We start from the raw sequence: 11,925 nt of genomic DNA, 5'->3' as shown, positions 1-11,925 counted from the left end.
TAGGCTATTCAAATAGATCGAACACAGTTTCCGACAGTAAGACAGCAAAGGTAGAAATTCCGTGATTGTACGTCTCATTTGATTGTGGTTTTCAGATGGCAGTTGAGTGGCTTCTCTCTGCTCGGCAGGATTCGTCAGTTTCCGATGCTCATGTTCCGGAATAAGTCCCATATATGCTCGAATGGGTGTTGTTCTTTCACCGGATGAACCCATGTATGGGTGATCTTAAACCGGAATTCCTGATACAGAACGATAGGTACATTCGAACCACCGATTTCAGGAACTATATTTTCAAGCTAATGTGTGATTACATTTTCGCTGTGTTGATCGGTCCCTTTAGTTTCGAGACATTCTAATTGTACCTTTCCTCATTTTGGCCGCGAATAACTTTATTTCATTCTCCTATTACAATTGGTTTAAGAAAAAGAGTTCTCCATTGACAAGTCTCATTTTGTGCCGTCACTGGACCCAAGGCCAATCAGCTTTCGCAGCGCTCCTCTTCTTTTGACATCCAGTCCTTGTATGGTCAGTGACGTAACGGCACATTCAAAGACGCTCCATAAATACATACTACCACTACCAGCCCCGCTAGGATCTGTCATTCAAGAAACAGGCCGGGCCAGATGAGGCTTGCTTTGTTGTTATTTGGGTGAACGCTACTCCAAAGTTTAGTGACAGCGTTGCAGATGTAAGTTTTGTGTCTGGGGGAAGCAGAGATCGTTCGCAGGCAAACAGAATATCTGCACGTTGTAAAGCTTTCTGAAGCGAGTCTCTAAAGACTTAATGATGACCGCTAAAACTTTAGAGAAAACCCCCGTTACTCTTGGCAGCTTTGGCCATCCTCTCTCTGAGGGCATCTACTCGGTTGACGAGATTGCCACATCATTGCCACCATCGGTGACTGTATTTCAGAACGGTGATCTAGGAGGACATTACGACCAGCTAAGCGGACCCTCAGGAGGTAAGCTTTCGTGCGCGTTCCCTGCTTGCTATTGTCGTCACGTGCTCTTAAGTGACTTAAAGGACGGAAAAGTTTCAGGTGCCGAGTGTGAACACCGCTGCGGACTGGCAGACACACGCTTCATGTGCACATTCCATTGAATCTGATTTGAGCTGTTCTTAGGCGCGTAAAATAGTTTAACGCCAAAACACACCTGCATTTTAACGCAACCACAGCAAACCCAGCAGCAAAGTAGTGGATGCAAATACGACGCAAATTCTCTTTTTTTGCGTATATGTGGGCCGTTTTTGTAACCACACATTTTACTTTCCTCTTGCAGATGGCATTACCAGCGGGGATATGAGCACAGAAAAGCGCTCCGTCGACCTGTCTTACTCCAGCTTCGCGCAGCCAACGGCTCCTCGCAACCAGACTTTTACCTACATGGGAAAGTTCTCCATCGACTCCCAGTATCCAGGCAATTGGAATCCAGAAGGCGTTATCAACATCGTTAGTGCAGGGATTCTGGGCATGACCCAGCCCTCCTCGGCATCGTCCTCTCCTTCATCATCAGTCTCACCGAGTCATTTCTCTAGCACGCTCAGTTGCACAGTGGCGCAAAACCAGGCGGACATGGAACACATCTACTCCCCTCCTCCGTCATACCCAGGCTGTGGAGAGGTCTACCAAGATCCCTCTGCCTTCCTTTCAACCTCCACCTGTCCCATGTCCTACCCGCCACCGTCTTACTCCTCTCCCAAGCCGAACACCGATGCTGGGCTGTTCCCGATAATCCCAGAGTATGCCACTTTTTTTCAGCCAACTTGCCAGAGGGACATGCAAACTATTCCTGACCGCAAGCCCTTCTCCTGTCCGCTGGAGTCGTTTAGGGTTCCCCCTCCGTTAACGCCACTGAACACTATTAGGAACTTTACGCTAGGTGGACCAATGTCTGAAGGACCCAGGTTGCCCACAGCCTACAGCCCCCAGAATTTGCCTTTAAGACCGATCCTCCGACCCAGGAAGTACCCCAACAGACCCAGCAAGACCCCTGTCCACGAGCGGCCATACCCCTGCCCCGCAGAAGGATGCGACAGGCGGTTCTCCAGATCCGATGAGCTAACCAGACACATTCGAATTCACACAGGACACAAACCCTTCCAGTGTCGGATATGCATGAGAAACTTCAGTCGCAGCGATCACCTGACAACTCATATCCGCACGCACACCGGAGAGAAGCCGTTCGCTTGCGATTTCTGCGGGCGAAAGTTTGCAAGAAGCGACGAGAGAAAGAGACACACCAAGATCCATCTGAGACAGAAGGAGAGAAAGTCCTCCGCGCCATCTAGCAGCTCTACTACTGAGCGCGCCATCAGCATCGGCACGTCAGTGGTCTGCTCCTCCAGCCAATAAAGCTCCAGCATAGCACAACAGCATCAACACTAGGCAATAGCCGTGGTGTAACCCACCACTCTTCAAAGCAAAACTGGGTATCTGACGAAAACGTAAACCACTTTGCCAAAGGACACGAGTGAGGGACACTAGTTGTACGCGTCCTCAATTGGCACGTTTTTTTCCAACTGTTTTTCCTCTACCTGTCTCAGCCGCATGTCGACTGACAAAACGCACTTTGTTTATATATATTTAGGTGGAATAATTTAATGAAATAACTGCAGCATGTGGGACTACGTATTCTAATTACGAAGTAAAATGTACGTTTTGTTGAGTGGTTACAATCATTGTGTAATGGGCGCACGCGGAGGGTTTCTGCGCCCCTGTCTCAGACCTGGCAGCAGGAGAGTTTATTGCACTGCTATAAACGCTCTAATCGCAAACTTGCAATAATTTGGAACTGGTTCAAATGTGTTTTTTGGCAAGCTGAATCTAACTAGCTATCTTTACCCCTTTATTGTGCCTTTGTCCGTTCTTTTTGTATATAGCTACACACCCAATGAGGCTTTTAAATAAATTGTACAGTGGTCCTTTAATAAGAAAATTTTTCAAAAATATATTTTTGTACAAATCGTTTCGTGTTGCAAGTGATCAAGTGTGGTTAAAAGAAATGTGAATAACCGAACTTATAATGACGTGACGCTTGTTTTGTAAATGTTGAAACTGATATGTAATTGGACTGAAATAACTAACGAAGGTCAGCAGTTTACTGGCTTAACTTTCTGTCACCGTAAAGATAATAAAAATTAAATTCTGACATGTTTGTTGTAGTCTACAATTAATTTTCGTTATTATAAAAGCAGGACATTTTGAACTAAAACTTGAAGGGGAATTCCCATTTTCTAATCAGTCAATTCTGACTCACCATCTCACAAGGACAAGCACCCCCCACACACTATGGATTAAAGTATAATATAACATTTAATGTGCATGTGGGTTTATTTGTATTCGTCCCAACATCCGTTCAGAACAATGCAGTGACAACACCAAATTTTTTTATAACACTCAAGAAAGGAGCTAGAGAACATGTTGTCCCCAGAAATTCTGAACATATTTTTAAAAGATTTTTTCCACTGAAGAAGATTTAAGGTCATATCTAACTCTGCCCTAAGCGGGTTGTTGATATTGCCTTCTCTTCTTTGTAAACAATGCTGTGAAAATACTTTCAATCCATCTGTTCTGAGTCTTTGTGTAGTAATTCCACATGGGGAACGCAATATCAAAAAAAAAAAAAAAAAAAAAAGTTATCCTAGAGAGACAAATGCCAAAATAAGCCATGCAAAAGAGTAAAGCTTCACGAATCCATGGCTATGGATGTGATCACATATGAAAGTTATATGGCAAGCCTTGAGTTATTGTGGTTGAAAAGATAACACCAAATCTGATCTGCAGAGGTGGGGACAGTCCTTGGGCTGCAGCAGGAAACTGTATTGTTGATGACATCCATATACATAACAATGTGCCACTGTGAGCAACAGAGTCTGAGATAATGAAATCATTTTCAGAAATTCAAAGCTTTAAAAAGCTAAATGAACAAATTATGCTCTGAATCATTTTTATACAAAATTCAAATGCACAAAAGTGTTTGGATATTATGTACATATATAAAAAAGTATTTATTTCTCATTGTTTCTCTAAACACATTCTAACTATGTAACTCACCAAGAAATTTTCATGTTTTGAGTAATTGTTTATGGCTGTTACATATAGGGCATTACTGTGTATTATTGTACACATTATGTTGTTAGATTTTACTGTCTTATTTTTAAGGATTGTTGAATTTTGTTGCAGGGCTAATGAAACCTTGTCTCAGTGCCTCGCACAAGTAAACATTTTGCTTGTTAAATTGATTGACAAGCCTCTTTATTGTGCTCCGATTTTTACTGTAAAACAATTATAGTGTGCTAATAAATCCAATGCAGCTTGTGTCCTTTTTTACTAACAAAATGTTCTCCATGGCTCAAGATGTGACCTGACACAGATGCCCTGAGACCACTGACTGCAATCTTCACATGGCCAATTACAAACAATTACAGACTAAAGGTCTGAAATTGGATTACTGCATACTAAAGATGGTCTAAACTGTGGAAAGATGAAGCATAATCCAAAGAGGTCAGAACATAAAGATTAGTTTTTTCCAGTTTACAGTACTGCTAAGTTTCTCGGAACCCTAAGGAAACTTAGTTAGGGATATAAATCTTTAATCAGGAAAATAAATGTGTGTTGGGAATACTGTCTTCCATGTTACCTGAAGTAAGATTTACAGAATTAAAATTGGGGATTATCCTTCTGTCAGTGGTCGCGACATTTTTCCAGATTCCCAAATCTAAAATCCATGAGTCAAAGATATTGTGAATTTATCATTGATGTTGCAGAAGGTCCAGACTGTGACATCACTGGTAAAGATAGGAGACCCAATAAAAACTCTACAAGCAAGAAGACAATAACTTCAGAATCATAGACGAGTCCATCAGGCTTTGACAGAAAGACATATCTCAGGTAGGGATTAGTACAGGACTAGGACTATCACAGGGATTAGTATGGGACTAGGACTATAACCGGTATTGGTACAGGACTAGGACTATCACGGGGATTAGTACAGGATTGGGACTATCACTGGGATTAGTATATGACTAGGACTATCACAGGGATTAGTACAGGACTTCCTCCTCGGAGCTTGTTGCATAATTAACTTCCTTTTTTCCCTTCAGTACTGTGTATACAGTCGCCATAACATCACAACAACCATGACAGCTCACAAACTATTCACAATGACAAATCAGACTTTGGCGTGAAAGACAGTTTGCTCACTTAAGGTTCACGCACGCAGTGAACAGTGTGGATTTCTCCATGACTTTGGCAAGTCCCAGCGAACACGCTGAAGGCAAAACTAATTTACATACTGCAGGTACGGCACATGCACTGAGCAGGATGCCAAAAATGCCGTGTGGCACGTCAAGGACTTCCACCATCTTTCATGAGCTACAGATCAGTCCAGAACATACTCCCAACCCACATACTGCAATGTGTTTTTACTATAGAAAATACAGAATATTTGAAGGAACAGATGAAAATGATAGATGTAGTATAATCATTTTAATTGCATTTTAAAGCCATGATATAAACAATTAAAATGTATGTTTAATAATAATTGATTGTACATTTGTTTTAAATAAATAAAGCACAAATAAGCTTTAGAGGCTATGCAGGCTATAGTCCATGTAGATAAATTGAAAGGCTATGCTTTTAAAGATGGATTAGATCCAGTATTTATGAGAAAAGCAGTCTATTGTAACGTTAAAATCGCGGGTAAGTAGAACATGTTCCCAAATCTCGGGCGACAAACAAATAACCTAGATAAACGTTCAGGGACGCCTGAACACTTTGGAAGAATAACTACTGCCAGAAAAGTGTACTGGGGCCAAAACCATGTTTTGAAAGCCAGGAAATATAAGCAAACGAGCTAAAGAGTGGTTGAGCTTGACGTTGGCTCCGGTATACGCACTCCTAGACGGAAACCTCGGGACCGGGGTAAGTCTCGCCCCCGCACCAGAACCCATCCGGCTGCGGGATCTCCAAAAGCCACGTTTCCTCTCTGCGGCTCTGATCCGACTCCTTGTCCACATTTCTAGCCACTGTCTGTAAAACTCTGTAGTAGTGACAGTCCCGCCCGCCGGCGGGGTCGTAAGGTGGTGCCAGGATGTCGAGGAACGCCGCCGGCCCGTCCACCGCGTCGATCTGGTGGATGTTGTCTCTCACGGGGCTCAGCGCGCAAGGCTCGCTGTGTACGGTGAACTCGCCGGTACATCTGCGCACGCAAAGCGAAAGCGCATCCTTCTGGAAAGGTGATAACGGCGGGTCGAACACAGCCTCAGCCTCGGCGCCTGGAGCAGGCGGCTTTTCCAGTCTGTCCAAACACATTATTTTAACCTTGCCGTACAGGACCTTCAGCATCCCGTTCATTCCCGGGTGGTCGTGCAGCGGTATGGACGCCCCTCTTTTCAACAAGAACACCCCCATGCTGAAGGCGTCCGTCTCGCATATGTGCATGTAGGTGACCGGGGGTTTATGGCTCGACTTAGAGCCTTTTTTCGGCGGCGCAATTTTCAAGTCTGAAGCCCTGATTTCGGTCAACAGGGCGGTGAGTTCTGCCTTATTATCTAGAAGGACTTTATTTTCCCCAATAGCAGAAGAGCGGCAGCTCTTGAACGTCACGTACGCCTGATTTGCTATTTTCTGTATAAGAGAAGATTTGTTGTCCCGTGGCATTTTAAATTGGCGATATTAAAAACGTTACCGTCAGATGTCTGCTCCAGGCGTTAAACCCCCGACCAGCTGGAAATCAAAAACGGCCCTTAATCGTCCAGCTGCTTTCTGAGGCGAGGCAGCACCGCGGAGCAGATGCCGCTGGCTGCGTTCAACGTTACAATTTCAAGCATCCCATGATATAATATTGATTGTTTTTTGCTTATAGTTGTGCCCCGCATAGTCGTTCGTTTACCACCCCATTCACGTCTGGCTCATCTACACGTCCGCAGCTACGGCGCCTGCGTACGCCGATGGTGCACCATGGAACTCGAAGTTTATTTACAGTTACGCATCGCAGCAAAAAAACATTGCCTTGTCAATATATATATATATATTCACGGAAATAGTTTTTGTCATATTGGAAATTGGATTCATGTAAAGTGAAAGAAAATGACCAATGCCTGTAGTTTGAGTATGATCATAAATTCAGAAGTGCTCGCACTACAATACCCAGAAACGCCACTCCCGTCGCTGTCTGTTGATGAGTCGGGCTGGGAGCTTAGACAGCCTATTCAGCACGGTCCCTTCCCCCACAGTCTCACTGGACCTCTATATCATATTTGTCCTCCTCTTCAATGTAACCTCTTCATACACAGACATCGGGCCTATACTCTACTGCCCATAGGTAAAGTATGGCTCACATTAAAAACAGAAACAAACATAAAACCCCCATAAACAGAGCAGTTCAGATATCATAACACTCACTTATTAAACATATTTCAACATCCCGTGCACAACATTAATGTTTAAAAAAAAGAAAAGAAAATGATGATGACAGATCATGTCAACATTTTAATACATTTATATTGGGAATTTTAAAAAAATTATTTTGAAAAGCCCAAATAACTTAAACACCATACAATAATTTTAAGAGTGTCAGCATACGTCCACATCCACGCTATTGTTTGCGTACTGAGCACTGATGACCACAACATGGCCAGGATGTATGTAGCTTGCACTGCAGTCTGATCTCATTAAGCAATGCTGGCAGTAAACACCCATTTGTAGAGGTGAGGTGAGGAAGTGTGGCTGGCGGGGCCTGGCTCTCGGCCTCGGTGAAGTGTCCTTTCACACGGCTCTGCAAAAGCCTGTCCTCTTGAGAGATAATGAAGCCTGCTCACCTGCCTCGAATGGAGGCACTTCCAAAACACTTCCGGCTGGGCTAATTCAGCGAGGCCCTCTCTCCGTTAACAGCTGGGAGGTGGAAATGTGCTACGATGATACGCAGAGGAGAAGTTTTCACTGTCCTGAGTTGAAAGCTGACGGTGTGGAACATCCTTGTCAACATGGCAATCACTTTCCACAGTTTGTTCAGCAGTGGGCACAGAAATGGAATATGTCAAACCATTCATAAAGCATTGCCATGAACACAGACTTTTTCCGCAGGTCGTTTTAATAAGGCAGTTTTGGAAAAAATCCTATTGATCGTACACTTATGATCCTTTAACATATTACATATGATTTCATATGATAACACATGATTTCACTATGTAAAAAAAAAACAAAAAACTTTTTTGATCTAGACTATATATACAACATTTCACTTACAGTCTACCCATTGTTATGAGAAGCACATCTGAGAGTAGCATGTGTCTATTAGCTGACAATAGTCAAGTTTTTCCAAGCCAGATGCGATCACTCTCCACGGCTAATGTCCGGGACAGATAAAGGCAACATTATTCTCTGACGTTTAAAATGTGCATGACTTACATAGCACAGGAGTCACGTAGATTAGAGTTCATACTTCTCGCAGAATTCCAGCCAAGAGTTCTGAATGAGCTGAGTGATTCTAACCATCTCCACAGACGACGAAAAGACCAAGTGCTCACACATCCCATAATGAACGTTCTTTGTATTCGGCTCAATCTGCTGTCTGTTCGGGCTTGATTCTTAGTATATGCATAGTTCTTTCCATACTGAAACCTCTTTTTTCTCCACTAAACAAATAACTCCGCAAGTGATTCTTTCAAAAGACCAAAGGAATATTCACTTTCTATGGATTATAAATATTCATTCTGGCTCAGAGAAAAATCTGCATTGCTAAAAGGCAAAAACGAGTGAAAATATTTGTTCTTTACATAGAGCAGCTGCTGTCTGACTGCTATGTAATCTGTATATTATGAAGAAGTGGATATTCTGAATGCGATACATACGTCTGTTTTTCGTCATTGGTTTACCTTCTGAAGTCTGAATTCCACAGTGGTTTGGCAAGCAACAAATGACTCTTTTCTGTCATTGGATTGTCCTGTGATGGAACAACACAACAGTTTACCACACAGCTTTTAGCCATGTTAAAGGTGGCCACATCATTCCAGAAGGATCTCACCATGGATTGGTTGTTCTAAAACAGATTCATATTTTGGAGATTGTGTAATGCAAAAATATTATATCTACTTTTAAAGCAGATTTTTAACTGAAAATTATTGTTTGTTTATACAAAACATCCTAACATAAAGAAAAATAACATCTCTGTTTATATTGGCCATCATACATTCACATCTCAGCCCCAGAGAATTCCAAGTCACTAATTCATCTTGTTGCTGACTATGGGTCAAAGGCCATTGGATGATAATAATTAAAAAGAAAACAAAATATATCCCAATCCCCAACTCTGTCAGTGGATAAGACACCAGATGATGTTTCTGCAGTCTTAATTTGAAACAACGAATAAACTTGCATGGCATCATGACTCATTCTGGATTTTATTCTGCCAGTCCATCAATTGTTACAGCTCCCATTTGCACGGACATCAGAAACATGAGAGTAATAGTACTGCTTTCAAATTTAAAGACAAATAAGTGATGCAGGATGGGTTGCCAGATGTCTGCAGGAATTCTCCATCCCTCTAATTGTGTAGTTTTGATCACCAGATTTCATCTTCTTGCTGTGCCTATCAGCATCCCTCCTCCCCCATGACCACTGATATTTTCACTCAGGATGAAGCTGCTTGAGTCTACAGACCTTTAGCAACATGGTCTCTATCACAGAGAGAAAGAACCTCACCAGGTTTCATATTCGGTCCCTGAACCGGAAGCGACTTTACAAGCCCTGAATTAGAAAGGATGAGAGCGGATGTGGCACCACCTACTGAAGGTGTAAAAGGTGTTTTCTTTATCAGTTAGTGCATCATAGAGTCGCCATGTGCGGGAGTGATGGTCCTGGGCCGAAAGTAATAGTTACCTGTTAACGAGCTGTTATAACACACACACACACAGGGTAACAATGACCTGTTAATGAGCTGTTACAACACACACACACAGGGTAATAGTTACCTGTTAACAAGCTGTTATAACACACACACACAGGGTAATAGTTACCTGTTAATGAGCTGTTATAACAAACACACACACACAGGGTAATAGTTACCTATTAATGAGCTGTTATAACACACACACAGGGTAATAGTTACCTGTTAATGAGCTGTTATAACACACACACACACACACACACACACAGGGTAATAGTTACCTGTTAACAAGCTGTTATAACACACACACACAGGGTAATAGTTACCTGTTAATGAGCTGTTATAACACACACACACACACACACACACACACACACACACACACACACACAGGGTAATAGTTACCTGTTAACAAGCTGTTATAACACACACACACAGGGTAATAGTTACCTGTTAATGAGCTGTTATAACACACACACACAGGGTAATAGTTACCTGTTAATGAGCTGTTATAACACACACACACACACAGGGTAATAGTTACCTGTTAATGAGCTGTTATAACACACACACACAGGGTAATAGTTACCTGTAAACGAGCTGTTATAACACACACAAACAGGGTAATAGTTACCTGTTAATGAGCTGTTATAACACACACACACACACACACACACACACACACAGGGTAATAGTTACCTGTTAATGAGCTGTTATAACACACACACACAGGGTAATAGTTATCTGTTAATGAGCTGTTATAACACACACACACAGGGTAATAGTTATCTGTTAATGAGCTGTTATAACACACACACACGCACAGGGTAACAGTGATCTGTTAACGAGCTGTTATAACACACACACACACAGAGTAACGGTGACATGTTAACAAGCTGTTATAACACACACAGGGTAACAGAGACCTGTTAATGAACTGTTATAACACACACACAAGGTAACAGAGACCTGTTAATGAGCTGTTATAACACACACACACACAGAGTAACGGTGACCTGTTAACGAGCTGTTATAACACACACACACACACAGAGTAACGGTGACATGTTAACAAGCTGTTATAACACACACACAGGGTAACAATGACCTGTTATAACACACACATAGGGTAACAGAGATCTGTTAATGAACTGTTATAACACACACACACACACACACACAGAGTAACGACGGCCTGTTAATGAGCTGTTATAACACACACACAAGGTAACAGAGACCTGTTAATGAGCTGTTATAACACACACACACACACACACAGAGTAACGGTGACCTGTTGACCTCTGAATAGTGAATCCACCTTCAGCTACACTGTTGCTCAGATCCTGCTGGTTAGTTACTTGGCTTCCCCTTCTCAATCAGTCAGCATTATGGCTGTCAGCTTAATCAGACATTTGTTAATAAGTTACTATCATTTAACCACCCACAGGATGAGCTCTTAGACAGAAAGAGTCATTTATAATGTCTTAATTTATATTTTATAATGGTGGCCTTGGTGTAAAATGGTACAAGAACTGCATGTCACTGTTGCCCTTCTTAGTTATATGTAATACTACTTATTAATCATTTGACCTGATTATTAAACGATATTATAAAATGAATTTTAAACCATTATCAAGCCCTATCTAAGGGTAGTTTTATTGTAATATGGCACCCATTGTATAGCTATAAGCTTAGCCTCTTGAGTGCATGATCGAAAATAATTATAGCTCCACCTTAGTATGACCTGCATCCTCACTGGGGCACCTTGCTAAGACACACACGTATGGGCTCTGAATTAGCTCCAAGCACCTGCTGCCCTCCGTGCACGGGTGGGGCAGTGGCAGTGGAAGGAGAGCTCAGAAGAAAGGCCTGGATGTGCCCGAGCTTGTGTGTCTACACGGGGATACCAAGTATGAGTGCAGAGGACATCCTGGACCTAAGGGCCCTGCCGGGAAGCGGCCCCTGACTTACAGTGTCAGTCCCTGCATAGCCTGAGGACCCTCGCCATTGCTATGCTAATCCTCCCCCGCCCATCAGC

General features: G+C 42.5%; 2 protein-coding genes across 2 annotated transcripts; one reads left to right on the top strand and one right to left on the bottom strand.

Annotated features, from left to right (window-relative positions):
- Positions 1 to 572: 572 nt before the first annotated feature.
- On the top strand, positions 573 to 3,151 carry egr2b (early growth response 2b). The gene is made up of 2 exons (XM_027021680.2): positions 573 to 961; positions 1,281 to 3,151. Exons 1-2 carry the CDS (start codon positions 784 to 786, stop codon positions 2,351 to 2,353), a joined length of 1,251 nt encoding a protein of 416 aa, XP_026877481.2. The 5' UTR covers positions 573 to 783; the 3' UTR covers positions 2,354 to 3,151.
- Positions 3,152 to 5,509: 2,358 nt separating this feature from the next.
- adoa (2-aminoethanethiol (cysteamine) dioxygenase a) lies at positions 5,510 to 6,929 on the bottom strand. The gene has a single exon (XM_027021672.2). The coding sequence runs from the start codon at positions 6,659 to 6,661 to the stop codon at positions 5,900 to 5,902; it is 762 nt and encodes a 253-aa protein (XP_026877473.1). The 5' UTR covers positions 6,662 to 6,929; the 3' UTR covers positions 5,510 to 5,899.
- Between the last annotated feature and the right edge of the window lie 4,996 nt (positions 6,930 to 11,925).

The sequence above is a fragment of the Electrophorus electricus genome, chromosome 14 (assembly GCF_013358815.1).
Source record: "Electrophorus electricus isolate fEleEle1 chromosome 14, fEleEle1.pri, whole genome shotgun sequence".
Lineage (NCBI taxonomy): Eukaryota > Metazoa > Chordata > Actinopteri > Gymnotiformes > Gymnotidae > Electrophorus > Electrophorus electricus.
This window is presented reverse-complemented; position numbering and strand designations above follow the sequence as displayed.

What these genes read in the sequence shown, in the direction of transcription:
- egr2b (XM_027021680.2), top strand. Translation starts at nt 784, where the DNA reads ATGATGACCGCTAAAACTTTAGAGAAAACCCCCGTTACTCTTGGCAGC. An exon ending in GCTAAGCGGACCCTCAGGAG is followed by an intron (nt 962 to 1,280) that starts GTAAGCTTTCGT and finishes TTCCTCTTGCAG; the next exon opens with ATGGCATTACCAGCGGGGAT.
- adoa (XM_027021672.2), bottom strand. Translation starts at nt 6,661, where the DNA reads ATGCCACGGGACAACAAATCTTCTCTTATACAGAAAATAGCAAATCAG.